Here is a 16,095-nt window from a genome sequence, read left to right as displayed (position 1 = left end):
GTCAATGTAAACAATTCTTGAAGTATGTTTGTAAACTTTAATTTGGTACAAAACTGTCGTAATACTCTTTATGGCAAATGCTGCATACTATTTGAATGTCTGGCTTAGAAGTTATTATACTGCCTTGTTTTTATTTTAGTTTTAATTGGGAAATCAAAACAGGATAAACCTTTTCCCTATGATTGCTTATATTTGCTCCAACACTACCAACTTGCATCAACAAAAAATACCAAAGTGAAAGTTAAAGCAGTGTTTAAAGTTAGACGTTTAAATTTCATTTGTGCAATACGCCCAGGGGACTAGCTAACAGTATAATAAAACCTTGTTATTTGCCAAAATTTCATGTTCTGTTTTATTATTAAAGACAATTATCTTGTAATATTATAACGGAGGGGTCAGCTTCTTGGAGGTCCAGATATATTTTTGTATATGCGAAATTAAGCTACTATTAAGTTATATTTTGCCAACTTAGTTCGTGCTTTTTCTATTTTCGTTATTTGTTTAAATATTTTGTGTTTATAACTTAATGAACTGTTTTATTCTTCTGTTTATATTGAAATGAAATTATGCATTGATTTGTTTATACACTGTTTGAAATATAAAAAGAAACATGTGAGAATATCAAGAACTTTTTTTCAAATTGAAATTGTAGGAGTTGTTAAATGCAGATTATTGTATATAAGCATCTAAATATTATGTATATCATTTTCGTCTTTAGAAAGGCATTTCGGGCTACTTCTTGTTTAATGAAATATACAAGAAATGCGATGTTGTAATACAACAAATTCTGCAGAAGAAGTTATTTTATGTATTAAGTAATAAAAGCTGACAGAAAGATACATACAATTGCTGTGCGAGATGAAATTATGATAAAGAAAGTTAATTTTAATTTCAAATTCCGTCTGTATTTCAATTGGTGTTACTTAAACTTCTTTTGTCTGATATATTTCAAGCAGTGAAATAAACTTATAGATATTATTTCATTAGTTTTATTAGCTTTATGACAGTCATGCTATAAGACTTTAGTCTTGCTATATGACTGATCAGACTATTCTTTACTGCCCCTTTATTTTGTACTTGCATCATGCATAGTTGTATGACCAGCTGTCACATAACTGAATTTATTATATGAACTACAGTATAAATAGATAAATTCTGATTGGTCAGAATGGCTGTTCATTGCACATATACCTGGTGTTTAACATGATACGGCAGTTTGACGAACAATGAAAAGTTGTAGCAGATACTTACAGTAGCCAGTAAAACTGCAGAAAGAGAGTTCATACATTATGATGTTGAACGTTACCGAAATATTGTGCATAAAATACGAAATTGGACGATAAACTGTCCATTGAGGATTCATATATTTATACTTCATATAATAAAATAGTTACTGACTTCTAGTCGTGAAATATGATAAGATATACGCTAGCAAAATGTGACATGTATTATATTATCGATATTGTCTATATTGACCAATGAGTTAAAAGCTGTTCATTACTCTTATTGAAATAAACATAAATTATATGGTTAAATGGATTCAAGTAAAAATCCTGCTTTTGTCTTGATGCATGAATGTGTTTTAAAAACTGTAACATGTGATATTTTAGTACCAAGATACGAAACAATCGTAAGACATTTCAGTTGTTCTTTAGAATAAGTATATCCACACGTTTTATTAATCCAAAAATAAAATTGTGTAGTTACGAATTTAGTTTCAAAATGTGTATTGAAATAAACGTATTTTTGAATCGAAATACATTACATTTTTTCATTCTAACCTGTTTTTGACAATACAGGAGAGCTCTTCTTGCTCAGCATGAAACAAGACGTGGAGAGTTTATGGCCAACTTTGGTACTTTCCAGACGTCCTTGACCCTTGGAAGAAAAGCTTTACAAAAAATACAGCACTATGAGCTGAGGTTAAAGAAAGAAAAAATGCATGGATGGGTAATTATTATCATTGTTTTACATAGTTATATATGTATCTGTACATAAATCTAAATATATAAAATATTATACAACCATTAAATCAACAGAACTAAATAGACGCTGTATGTAATGTCCATTGTTGTCTATACTGCTTGAATAAATGGAAGAAAGAAAATAAAAAATACTTGAATTATTAAAAGAATAAATGAATGTTTGCATTGAGTAGTCTTGTTTTTCGGCTTATCCACCTTTATCCGTTAATTTGATAGCATTCTGTTAGTCTTACATTGTATGAGGAGTCAAAACAACAGACAAAAATAAAATATGTTATTTTATACATATGCAATTATTACAAATGTGTTTGTCACCCTTTGAAGCACGAAAAGCAAATGATAAAGTTCTACAAACATCATAAATGACAAAAAACGGTAATACCCTTTCCTTTGGCAATTGCTATTTAAATGAACTAGGTGTTGATGTTTTTTGTCTGATGCATATCTGGAAGGCGGAATAGAATTTTGCAGTATTAACGTATGTGCAAAAGTATTGAATCGCACCTGTATGAATATGTAAAGTTTACATTGATAATTGAGTTATATCTTTATTTCAGTTTTCACATTGGGTGATCCATAAAACCTGATTATTTTAAAGTATAACCATAGTTACAGCTGTATCTATAATTGGACATATGATTATAATCGGATCAGTGTAATGGGGTGTCATTTGAACTTATTCTGTAAAACCATACTTTTGGGAAATAATGAATGTCTTAAATAGTTAAATGTAAATATATACATTCTGTATATCAAATGAAATTATACAGTTTGCGCAATAACCCTGTCGATGATTTTGTGTATGTCACCATATTTATAGACAAAATATATACATAAGATATGGAATAATTACGGATCACCCTGTATGTGTCATACGTGTTATACATGTTATATGTCGCGGCCTGCTAATAACAGTCAAATTATCTTTGATCTAGAAATACATCATAAAGGTTAAAAGGTCTAAAAAGAAAAAGGTATCTAATTTCACGGATGAATTTTACATTAAACTTTCACCTTAACACTATCTCTGGAAATGTTGCCAAATTCTTTGTAACTGTAAACATTAAGCATTAAATATTTTTCTCATTTCTTGCACTACCTGTTAAGTGAATGGCCTCCAATAATGTCACTTTTTGCACATATTCCGTAAAATCGACGCTTGTAAGTTCTTTTTAATTTTGTAATTCTGCCTTGAATTCCTACATTCTTAACTTCAAACGAAAAGGACTAAACAAACGACCAAACTACAAAATACGTTTACATAATATTAACATCACTTTCAAATTTTCAAACTGTTCTTCTGTAACTTTATAATAAATACTAATGTATACTGTACACCAGACCAGCCCAAAGAGCTATCCTGTATGGCAATCCACTTCTTTCAACTGCATGTTTCATTCTTAACTTCGTTTTCCGCCGCTGTGAATTGTCCTGTGCACCATCTTCAAGTCTTTTTCTTTATATCATATATTGTATATTGTATTTTCTAAATCGACTAAATATATTACATTTCTTTTATATGATATTGTCTCTTAAATTACAAATAACTGTCTGGAGATATTATATTAATTATATATGTAAATGTAGATCGTTATTTTATCTGATTAAATAAGTTAAATGTCATAACTAAGATTTTACTTAATGCCGATATAAATGAAATTCAAAACAAAACATCTTTAAAGTCATATTGTAATATTTTGATACTTTAGAGAGCGCTGAGCAGAGCAAGAGAGCCATTATCTGAGAAACAGAGAAGGAAATCAAAGAAGAGAAAAAATTCAGAGAAGAAAAAGTCAAAGCCACCACCAATGACCAATGGTCTGTCGAAGGACTATATCAGTGACCGGAGCAATGAGAACTTGCTGCAACCAGGAACGCCAGACAAGATGATGGAAAAGCTCAATGTGGAATATAAACCAGATACAGGCGAAATTGAGATGGTGGACGTTGTAGTAGATGTATTAATTTTCTTTCTTATTGATCATGCAGCTCATTGCAGCGTATCTATTATTTCATTATCACTGTCTTTGTTTAAGAAATAATAAATTTGTTCCTATATTCTATCAGTTAATAAAATATGGGCAGGAGTTTGGATGCGTAATAATTAAATCACGAGTGCGTAGCATCCAAACGACTGCCCATGTTTTATTAATTGATAAAATTATTGGAAGATATTTATTATTTCGATTCTAACAACGCAAATAATTCGCATTTTACAGTATTACATTTTCAGCGTAATACGTCATTCGGGTCATATGCGGTTAAAATTTACCCCCTATGGTTAGAATACATTTATGACGTCACCGCTTAATCATAATTGAGCTAATTGAATTGCTCGTATAGATCAGAATGTGTTTAACGGTCCTTCACATAAGTCAGTATGACTTTTTATCATATTTATGTTTTTGAAATGCTGTTTTCAACCGTTTGACCCTGAAATAACTCGTATGTAATGGAACTGAAGTAGAATCTCGTATGTCACAATAATAGGGAGTGAAATGTAACAGCCAACCATATTTTATTGTAGATTCATGTATATGCGATTTCGCAATATGTTTATATAGTAATTGCTGCGGATCGTGTTAGAATTTTAATTTGAAACTTTTAGTCCGAATTATTATCTTTGACAACATTTCATTAGTAAAGGTGGTACGAAAGCAATTACTGAAATAAAATCTTATGAGCATGACGGTTCATGCAAGTATATATTCTATTATTAAAGGGATACACAGATGATATAGCAGACGAAAAAAATGGAATTGTTTCTGATTATTATTGAAACGATAGTTCTTATATTGTATCTAAATATGTAGATAAAAAACATAAAACAGTACCTAAAGGTCGTGCTGTGACCTCCGTGGCCAAGTGGTTAGGGCCGCTGACTTCAAATCGCTTGTCCCTTACCACTAAGAATTCGAAACCTCACTTAAGGTGAAGAATGTTTTCATGTGATGAAGCCATCCAAATGACAGGTCGGTGGTTCTACCAATGTGCCTGAAATAATGCCTTAATGGTCACTTGGATCTTCCTTCAACGTCAAAAGCTGAAAAGACGCAATATAATCGACTATTGTTTGTATATGACTTTAAACTACAAAATGATAATGAATTCAGGAAAATACCTAAAAATAGGCATAAAATGCCGTATTCCATTTTTTCTTTGCAACTTTACTTATTGCTGACACAGGCAAAGTAAGGAAATTAGAGCTTGATAGTCAGATTCGTGATAGGAAGATGTGTCACATGTTTTCGCGACTTCACATATAGTCATATAGCGGTTATCAAAGCAATAACAATCTCTTTTAATAAATAATGGATCTATTTCATGAAAACTACCCAGAATATACCTTTAACATAACTGATGTAATGAATGTTATTGAGTCTCCTTTCCAAGTTAGTGTTTTGCCTAAGCTATGCAGAGTATACTTTACCTAAAGCTCGGTTATATGAAATATTTTGTTAACAAGATTAAAAACGATTTTACTGAACTCATTACATTAAGTGCTTTTCAAGAAACAGAATAAAATAGTACACAACACGTTTGGCAATACAATTACCAATAAAATGAAATATCGTAAGAAATATAATATATATTCATGAATTTCGTCAGCTCAGTATAGAAGGTGTCTTTACAACATAATTACATGTTAAAGTAACAGTATACTTTTATTTCTGTAGCTGTCAATCATCTTCTATAAGTCGTTATGTTTTTTTTGTATTCAGGAAGAGGAAGATAGTGCTGAGCAGATGTTTTCTGACATGGACGAGAGTGTTGCTGATATGTTGGAGTATAAAGATGATGGTTGTATAGAGCTGGTTCTCAAAGTCCTGGCTAGAATATGTGATGGTCAGCATGTGGGATTGCAGGTTTGTAACTCGTCCAATTTTAAACTAATTTTTAGAAACAGCCAATCAAATTTATTAGTTTGGAGACTGAGCCACAAACTCAGTTAATTGAATTGCTGTGTTCTTTCTGACTTCTCGACACCCTTTTTGTTTTCTGTAGCATGACGATATACATTCAAACCAATCTTGCAAATATTTCAGGCAGTGTCAAACAGCACTGATAAAAGATGTTATCAATTGTTGAATTTGGGTATGGAAGATATTTAGTGGTGTCTTACTGTAACACAAACCTTTTTCAGTATTAATGATTGTATGTACATTTTTTCTATGCAGAATTATCTCCGGGAGCAGCCTGACAATGTCAAATCACTCAACATAATTGGAGAGACGGCACAGTTCTTGAATGTCGTGTACTCCAGCATCAATAGGAGAACTGTTGACCTTGTCATTCAGTTGTTTAGTACACTCAACGAATTTTGCTCTGTAAGTGTACATTTCGTTTCATATTTGCACCTGGTCTGTATTTCAAACTGTTAGCCACTTTGATGCAATGTCATTGTGGTACAGTAAGCTCAAATATCATGTCGAATGTAGAATTTATGTCTATTCAACATCTTTTATAACACTTGAAGAATGATCATATCAATATACACAGGTTTTGCCACAATCAGACAGGGTACAGAGGTCAACAATGTTGTGGGTTCAAGGTCATGGTCATACAAAGACGTCAACGATGAAATAGACTGTTTAATAGGGTCATTCATATTTGAATCCTCGGCAAATATTTTTGAGGAAAAACATGTTTTACCTTAAAACACCATTTAGAGTATCCTGCATTTTCAAGTTTGTAAGTTCATGAATGATATGTTTGTCTGTCGTCTAAAGATGTAAAATGAATTTGTCTAAATATTGCATGTTAATATTAATTTGAAGGATTGAAATGTCGCTTCTATGGTAATTAGAATCATTGGAATTTTGTATGTTTACCGAATATAGTACGACATATCAGCCGGGGTTTTGCCTCTGACAGATACCGTATCAATGTTGACACTTTAGCCGTTTGATACGGCGTTGCATATGGTAATTATTCGGGGTGAATGGTAACGATTTTAACCAATGGAAATTAGTTTATTTATAGATCATATACTTATGTAATTAACCATTTTATATCAGGGCAATCAAGAGAACAGGGAAGTGATATACAACAAGAAAGCCATCGATTATATCAACTTTATTCTCCGGGCTGGGGAGATTGCAGACTGCTCTCCGGAAAAGGTCTTGTAGTTTTGTCTTTATTTACATATTCACTATGCCGTGTATTCTTCTAGAACTACACTGAACAATATTATTTCTTTTTGAAAGAATCGTAGGAAGAATATACTGAATACATTGTTGTTGTCATTATTATACGCCCGAAGGGACGTATTATGTTATGACGCTGGTGTCCGTCTGTCCGTTAGCAATTTTGTGTCCGCTCTGTAACTCTTGAACCCCTTGAAGGATTTCAAGGAAACTTGACACAAGTGTTCACCGCACCGAGACGACGTGCAGAGCGCATGTTTTGGATGTCTCGCTTCAAGATCAAGGTCACACTTGGGAGTCAAAGGTCATATCAGTTTGTTTCGTGTTCGCTCTGTAACTCTTGAACTGCTTGAAGAATTTCAAAGAAACTTGACACAAATGTTCACCACACTGAGACGACGTGCAGAGGGCATGTTCCGGATGACTTGCTTCAAGGTCAAGGTCACCCTTAGGGGTCAAAGGTCATATATGACTTTGCTTTGTTTATATTGCTCTGCATTGCAGTGCTTTTGTTTTTATTTGGCAGATCCCTCTTTTTGTTCACATACATTGAATTTTTTTTGAATTACTTCCCTTTTACGTTACTATAGATAGCTTATTTTGAAACTTTTTTATTATTGGCCGTAGAGAAAATACGGGACCACTTTTCTGTGGTACAACATGGATGGTACATCCAATATTTAGGTGTATTATGTCATACCTTTACCTTGTAAGGATTTTTTTTGTGGACTTAGATTTTTTTTTGAAATTTCTTCACTTTGTTTTTCCTGTCCTTTGGGCTTGACACTTCAAGTCCTTTAAATTTTGCTCACATCCTCTGATGTAACCCTTCGGGCGTATATTGCCCCGCTTGGCGGAGCTCTTGTCATTTAATGTACTTATCTAAAGCGTACAACTCAAAATTTTATGATTTCTGTTTTATAAACCTTTTTTCAAAGACTGGTCTTACATGGAATAGCTAAAATACTTTTAGTATGAAAAGCATAGAACCTGTGTCAACTGACATTGACTGGTAAAATGTAAAGGTGGCGGAAAAGAGAGGTTTTCGGAAGCTAATAAACAAAACCTTGATTTTAAATCAGACATTGCTGCAAGTACTAGTTTCCGTGGTTTGATAATAAATGGTCTGTATATCGATATGTAAATCATAATTTTGCAAATATTTACAAAATTCCGAGTAAATTAATATTCAGTATAATTTTAGGTACTGGATTTGAGAGAGTCTATATCATCATTGATCTTGTCATTGATCGAAGAAAATGGACCTTCAGCATCACAAGTCGCAAAGGTAGATTGAGCAGTCATCTTTGACGTTCTTTTGATTTTCTTCCAAAGTCTATTGCATGTGTGATTAAATGATAAATGAGCCGTGCCATGAGAAAACCAACATAGTGGCTTTGCGACCAGCATGGATCCAGACCAGCCTGCGCATCCGCGCAGTCTGGTCAGGATTCATGCTGTTCGCTAACAGTTTCTCTAATTCCAGTAGGCTTTGAAAGCGAACAGCATCGATCCTGACCAGACTGCGCGGATGCGCAGGCTGGTCTGGATCCATGCTGGTCGCAAAGCCACTATGTTGGTTTTCTCATGGCAAGGCTCAAATGGCAATCCTGAAACGTACGTGATATGGAAGAAATTAATTAATGTTGCACGAAATAAAACTGTACTGTCTTGAATAGTATGTAATGTATTTTTCTGTTTAACAGCTTATTTGTTTAACATTTGTTTAAAGAATCGCGTGTTTCAAGAAAATTGAACTTTTACTATATGCCTTATAATCTACATCAGACAAGTTTTTCTGCATTTATTCAAAGACTGCACACAGTTTTTAATTTCAATTTCTGAAACATTAAAGTTGTTTCGGAAGTTCAAAAATGTTGTTATAAATCTTGAGCTGTGCTTTTTAAGATGTTTTTTTTTTTTTTTTTTGCTATTTGTCTTCCTTACTCAAATTAATGTTTGTGTAGATTCTTCTGAAAAACTTCAAACCAAATTAATCATTTTCAATGTGTCTACTACAGGAGGTGAAGGACACTCTAGACAAAGAAGCATTGTATCGTTGTATGGCGCAATGTTACGAAATGCACCAGTCGGAGAAGCCGAAACTAGAAGATATCGTCAAGTCAGAGGCGGGCTATATGCAATCAGCTAAGTCTATAGCATCTCTTGGTGGCAGCTTGATGAAAGGTGTTGTTGTAAGTAACCATTGAATTTCGGAGAATACATGTCAGTTTACATGACATATCTGGCAATATCTGTTAGTTCCCTCCTATACGGAATGAACAAAAATAATAAAGGGAGTTAAAATACGTTGATTTAGTAACCCTTCTGAATGTTATTATTAAATATCTTTGTGGGTAAATATATGAAATGTGTTGTCGTAAATCTTACGTTGTACTGTTAATGAACTGTCTAATAAGTTGAATCATAATCAATACATGGGAGTCTTGTCTGCCAAACATACTGCAAAACGAAATTTATTTTTATTAAACCCCACAATGAATTAGATGTACAGACCTACTGAATAATTGCTTTCATACTCTCCAATAAGATATAGTCCCTGACTTTTGCAATATTAATCTCCCTTGAAAAAACTGGCTGTCATTACGGGTGTCAAACTTCCAGAGATCTAATAAATGTAGTTTTAAAAGTCAGCAAACAATAAGAGCCGGTGTCATAATTTTTCACTAATGTGAAGATTTCATATGTTGCAACAACACAAGGAATTTTTTGTCAGTGCAAAATATTTAACAGCGTTGAGAAAAATTCTTGTCTAACCACGAGCATAATTTATGTTAGGAATGGGCCTCAAAGTTGTCTTCTTGGGGAGAGAATTTTTGCTTTTTTAAAAAGTATCTATGTAATGATGTTGATTTATTTCAGAAAGGACCACAGAAGAATGCTCTGAAAGAGAATCTGATGGCCGTAGGCTTCAAATTCTACCTGATACTTGCGCGAATGCATGACATAGATCCACAACTGGACGAACGTAAGTTGAATGACCATTCAAGAATATTCAGATCAGCATTCGAACATACATTTGAACTCTTCTTGATTTTTAATATGCTGTTGATTGGGAATTTTCTGGCATGGCACCAAATAGGACTAAAGTTTTGACTTCATTACATCGAAATAAAAAATATGAGGAAAATTTAAACTATTCCAACTCCTTTTGCAACAATGCTTTTCATTTGCCATAGCAAGTCCTGTGGTGTCATTTTGTTTAATTTAGTACTGATTTTTTTTCAAATCTGATACATGCATAAAACAAAGAAAAGCAGAAATTAATTGTGTATATCAAATATTTTTATGACTGTCTGTTACTCCTTATTTGAAATGAAAACATTTTTAAGAAATGTAAAAGTTATAAAGAAAAAGCTAAGAAAAAAAGTTTAGGAAAACAGCAGCAAGTAAAGGTGAAATTTTGCTATGTGATACTATGTCGCATAGTACATTAAATGGAATATAAAGCCAAACATAACTTTTGCTCCGCTGTCGCTTCGTGAAACAATTGATGTAAGTTTTATAAAGCTTCTGAGCAACCATATTTTTAAAGCAGTTATACCATATCCAGTCAATTTGCTGGTACCAGTTTAAACCTGGCCCAACTGAGGCAGTCGTGCCTTGTCGAAGGACACACTGCAATGGGAATGCTCTGGGTTCAAACCCGGTGCCTTCATCTGTATATAAAAGCGATCTTTGTCTGCTGGACCAATGCGTCCATTTTTTAATTAAAGCTGCAATTGTTTAGTTCTGCAAATTATATATATACAAGTAATATCTTGGTATACCTTTTGACTTGTCTGAATACATATCTACATATTTAAACATATCTCTTGTCATAAATAATCTAATCGCTATCAAACAGGGTTGTTGGTTTCCCCGGAACAGATCAAAGCCTACGATTATTACAAGAAAAACAGCACTTCTGTTGAGATTGTCAAAGACGACGTGTTACAGAAAATCAACTTCCGTATCAAGAACAAGGTAATTTTGTAAAATGATTAGGATACAAGTCATTAACCTATAAGAGTTAAGAATTTGAATTGCATACATATTTCACATTTACTATAAATTATATTTAGCATTAAGGTTTTAAACACGGCATTAAGTATTTACCGGTTCTTTCTAGTGTTTTGCACTTAGCATTTATTTTTTAGCATTTGGTAATCCTTTGTACGATGGCCTTCTATAATCGCTGAATTTGCTGTTAAGTGCTATAACAGTACGATACTCAATGGTAACAGTATACAATTTTTATTCTCTGTTACTTATAATACTTAAATATTAAGATTCCAGATGGTTTAAGCTTTAAAGCAGATAAGATAGAAACACATAAGAATAAAACGTTGTAAATGGCATCCGATCATGGTTTTCACGTGTATCATGCCTCTACAAATCTTTGTGATCCAGATACTTATCAGAGAAGAGGTGAAAGAGAAACTGAAATGGAATGTTGATAGAACGTCGCCTAGCAACAAGATTCGAGATCTCATGGACTGGACACGAGATATCATGCAGGATATTTCCTATCAGAGAAAGATACTGTTTAACCCAATAGCAATCATGTTTACAAAGGGCTGGTGTGTATGCCTTTGATTTAATCAATTCTTAGATAAACGTAACTTAATGAAAAGGTAAAATTATTACTGCACGTGAAAGTATGTGCGTCAAATTAAGTAAATTTATACGCGAACTGTGACCATCTCATATCTCATGATTGGAGCCAGTAAAGATCTGTTATTTCAGAGTAAAAGAACTATCGAATTTGGAGTCTTTGTATTTTAAGAAGATTATTCTTGTGTGTTGAACACCAACTCGCAAATACGTCTGAAAATTAGGCTGAGCTTTTATACATTATATCGATGGCTTTAGTTTGATTAACCTACTGTTGATAAATAAGAGTTTTGTTTTGATCTGTTCTTAGGTTGTTGTGGAACCACCTAGTGACGTTTCTGAGTTTTGCCATCAACATTCTGATGTTACTGACATGGAATGCAAAAGCAAGTCTCGAAGACTACGAACGTATACAGAATGCCGGCAACACGACAAATGATACGTTCAACTTTGCACTGTTGAAAGAGTAAGTCACATTAGTTATCCACTTTACAAAATAAAGCGCTGCCCTACTGGTTAAAGCGTAAGTTTAAATTTGTCGCCAGTTGACAAAAGAGTAAGCCACATTTCGCTGTCATTTTACGAAATGAAATGTTAAACTTTTAATTATTCTTAAGTACGACAGCGTTCACGATTTCTTCAATGTAATTTCTGTTATAAACGAGCAATTAGTTTTAAAGACAGCCTACAAAACTGAGTTTCTTTTAAGTGAAAAACGCCAATACTTATTTTTTTATATCATATTATATTTATTTTTTTATTTTTATATATATTTATAATTATATTCTATTTATTTTTGCCCTTTCTGAAAAAAAACATAAACATTCACCATTCCCAGACAGTGCATATTCCAGAACAGAAATATTTGTAGTATCAATTTCTTAGAAAATTTGATTTCCCTAACAATAACAATGAACAACATCTGTACAATAAACAATTTTCAGTCTCCTCAGACGTGTTTGCTGAATATAAATTGCTTTTTATTCTTAGCGGGACTGCCCAATGTCCGTATTTCGTAAAGCTTTTCACTAAAACTTAATGATACACCAAAACCTACCATTTCATTTCTGTCCGCAGCCAGGAATCGGGTGTTTCTTGAACTAAGCTGACTGCCCAATCTCCATTTTTACTAAAGCTTCAGACAAACTGTTTTCTATTTTATTTCAGTCCACAGCCAGCGATCGGGCGTATACCAGAGCAAGAATATACAATCACGATGTATATCCTTAGTGGTGTACACAATCTTTTCTCATTGTTTGTACTCATCAGTTACTTTTTGTCAAATCATCCTCGATTACCGACGTGTTCAGAATTAACCGATCCTTTCAGGTAAGTGGCATAATTTATCTTGCTGACCTGAAATGTAAAATGGTTTAGGTGTAAAATGTAACCCCTAGCGCTAAGCCGTGGACAGTAAGTAATTGGCAAGACATTTTATTAACCTTCAGTGACCTATATCTTTTTGTAGTCGTGCGTTTTGCGATCAGTTCTGTTTAATGTGTTCAGTCTGGAAATATTTAAAAGATATTTGCGAAAATATTTAGGTTTATATACTTTACAAATAAAGTAAAAATGTATAACATTTCCAAGTGTGGGCTTTTTAGGAAATTTTATATTTCTCGGTTATGGCCCCTAAAACATGTAAAATATGTGTATAAATCAATAACTTTAGGCTGGATGAAAGGATCTCCAGTACTTTTGCATGCTTTATATATTGCATTCGGTTCTCACTTGACATTGCAATATATCAACGAAATATTCTAAGTCCGAGTTTGTGAACATAGTCAATTTTATATGAATATGTATTTTTGTTGGATATGGCCCCTCAGGTCCGTGTCAATAGCATTAGGCTTGGTTATAGCGTGTCCAATCCTTCTTTAGTTAATTTCTACTAATTCATTTTAGGTCAGTTGTGAAGCAAGTTCTACAACTTATAACAATCAATACCGATCCCTCATTTCTGCACGAGGGTATGAGAGAAGAGAAACTGGCTTGTTTTAATTCTGAGCGTTTTAAAACATTATACGACGTTTCAGATAACCTTACATTTGAGCCGTGCCATGGGAAAACCAACATAGTGGGTTTGCGACCAGCATGGATCCAGACCAGCCTGCGCATCCGCGCAGTCTGGTCAGGATCCATGCTGTTCGCTAACAGTTTCTCCAATTCCAATAGGCTTTAAAAGCGAACAGCATGGATCCTGACCAGACTGCGCGGATGCGCAGGCTGGTCTGGATCCATGCTGGTCGCAAACCCACTATGTTGATTTTCTCATGGCACGGCTCATTTTACTTCATGAAGTTTGTGTCTAAAGTCTGCTATTTCAGTCACATGTACTTAATATACAAATCAAGTTTGTTATTTTCAGATCGTGTTGTAACAAGAACAAGGACAAGGGTGAGACTGTAGGCAAAAGAAGCTCAGAAGACAAACCATCCAAACTTGATGTCAAATTCTTTAGCTTCACTACATTTTTCTACATTGTAAATAAATAAATTATATATTTTGATAATGAAAATTGTTTTCTATAAAATTTGAGACACGACTGCACTTTCTAAATTGTACACTTTCGTAATGAACATTTCAATATTATTATTTAAGGCTTTGGTATTTTTCCCAGAGAACTTAAAATCATATTTTTTATTTAAATTTAAAACTAGTTTTAAAAACTAAGCGAAAAGGTAGCATGCTTTAATAGCTATTCGTCTGCGAAGAAATTACGCGAAAAATCTGTTTTTCATGTAACTTTTGTCTTTTCAGCTTTTTCTCGCCATGTCAGCTGCAGGGACTCAATTTCATGGTTATTTCTTTGCATTCCATCTCCTCAACATTGTAAATAACAATCAACTGTTAAGCGGTGTTATAAAAGCAGTAACACAAAATGGTATGAAAATCTAATTGTTTTAAATCTTACCTGTAATTATATGATTTTATTTATTTACTTTAGATAAGCCGCAAAAACCTTAAAATTTTGCTTTAAAATTAGGTATGAGATGTATTCATTTTACCAGAATTATTGCTACTGATGAGTTAAATAACATCTGTATTTATTTTCCCAGTGTGCATCGGTAATATTTTCTGTTAAAAATAATTTTACGTGTTCCATTTCCTGGTTTGAACAACTTCTGTTTAATTCAATTAATTGAAATGTATTTTTTTTTATCCAAGGTGTATCACTACTATGGGTTGCCATCCTTGGCTTCATCGTGATCTATATATACTCTCTCGTTGGATTCTCCTTGCTGAGGGCCTACTTCGCACCGGGAGATTATCTATACTGTTCAACACTGTGGCAGTGTACTGTTACAGTAATCAGATATGGTCTCATTGGTGACATGTTTGAGGTAGGAATTTATAAAGATATTTTTTCATTTAAATTGCGATCAAACACGTTCTTATTTTAAAAATGAGACTGAAGTGGTGTATAATTATGCAACAAAATTTTTAGTCACTGTTATTGCGTTATAGAGTCAAACGTCTTTGCGTTACGCTGGAATAGAAAACTACAATTCAATACTGTTCATAGCGTATGTATCTTTTAAAGAATTCTAATAATGGTACTAGGATATTTTCAAAATATCTTCATTAGATTGAAATGTATCGCCGAATTGCACAAATGCAGTATTCTTTTGTTTTACAGCGGTAACTGAATCAGTACCAGTTTAAAGGATATTTTCGATATGATCCCTTACAATTTTGTTTACTTTACTGTTCAGTCAGGTAATAAAACTATGTTACAACCCAAGTAAATGTTTGTCAAAGTCTTATATTTATGTTATTTACCTGATGTATTTTACAGCAAGTGAAACAAGGAGAATCTGAGCGAACTTTTGCGACATTCTGGCCTATAGTGTTATACCATGTGTCTTTCTTCATATTCATCACAACCATTGGATTGAACATCATCTTCGGTATCATTGTCGACACGTTCTCAGAACTAAGAGACTTAAAGGTAATGAATTTATCATATTTCGTATCAATTTCGAACCGTTCTCTTATTTAATTATTTTAATGTCATCTTTGGTATTATTGTCGACATGTTCTCAGAGGTAAAAAAAAGCTTGTAAGGTAAAGCAGATGGTCTTAAGCAATAAATGCCTAGTTAATGAAGCTTAATGTTTTATCTTAATAATACTGCCTTTCATCATAGTGTATTTAAGTATCGCCAGAAATCGTAATATAATTAGAAACATCAGAGTACTTTGTTTTGAAAGTACCAGTATACTTCAATGTTTGGAAAGTATTTATGAAAACCTTACGATCAGTGCTTTGTATATGGATAAAGTTTATACGTGATATATCTTCGTGTATATGTTCGAGATCAATCATAATTTCTTATGACATTT

The 16,095-nt window shown here is 33.1% G+C and overlaps 1 protein-coding gene across 12 annotated transcripts in view; it reads left to right on the top strand.

Annotated features, from left to right (window-relative positions):
- Window positions 1–16,095, top strand: part of LOC123549917 (inositol 1,4,5-trisphosphate receptor type 3-like) — a 277,938-nt gene that overhangs the window by 257,623 nt on the left and 4,220 nt on the right. For all 12 annotated transcript variants that reach the window (XM_053546447.1, XM_053546443.1, XM_053546446.1 and 9 more), the window contains 16 exons: window positions 1,800–1,950; window positions 3,695–3,943; window positions 5,708–5,851; window positions 6,164–6,313; window positions 7,004–7,105; window positions 8,337–8,420; window positions 9,154–9,327; window positions 10,016–10,121; window positions 11,001–11,119; window positions 11,546–11,715; window positions 12,060–12,215; window positions 12,917–13,078; window positions 14,118–14,232; window positions 14,510–14,633; window positions 14,918–15,093; window positions 15,549–15,701. In XM_053546447.1, the coding sequence (XP_053402422.1) occupies window positions 1,800–1,950; window positions 3,695–3,943; window positions 5,708–5,851; window positions 6,164–6,313; window positions 7,004–7,105; window positions 8,337–8,420; window positions 9,154–9,327; window positions 10,016–10,121; window positions 11,001–11,119; window positions 11,546–11,715; window positions 12,060–12,215; window positions 12,917–13,078; window positions 14,118–14,232; window positions 14,510–14,633; window positions 14,918–15,093; window positions 15,549–15,701 (2,335 nt within the window). The remainder of the gene's footprint in view (window positions 1–1,799; window positions 1,951–3,694; window positions 3,944–5,707; window positions 5,852–6,163; window positions 6,314–7,003; window positions 7,106–8,336; window positions 8,421–9,153; window positions 9,328–10,015; window positions 10,122–11,000; window positions 11,120–11,545; window positions 11,716–12,059; window positions 12,216–12,916; window positions 13,079–14,117; window positions 14,233–14,509; window positions 14,634–14,917; window positions 15,094–15,548; window positions 15,702–16,095) is intronic.

Source organism: Mercenaria mercenaria, chromosome 6 (genome assembly GCF_021730395.1).
Source record: "Mercenaria mercenaria strain notata chromosome 6, MADL_Memer_1, whole genome shotgun sequence".
NCBI classification, from domain to species: domain Eukaryota; kingdom Metazoa; phylum Mollusca; class Bivalvia; order Venerida; family Veneridae; genus Mercenaria; species Mercenaria mercenaria.
The sequence above is the reverse complement of the archived record's forward strand: the minus strand, read 5'-3'. Positions and strand labels throughout refer to the sequence as shown.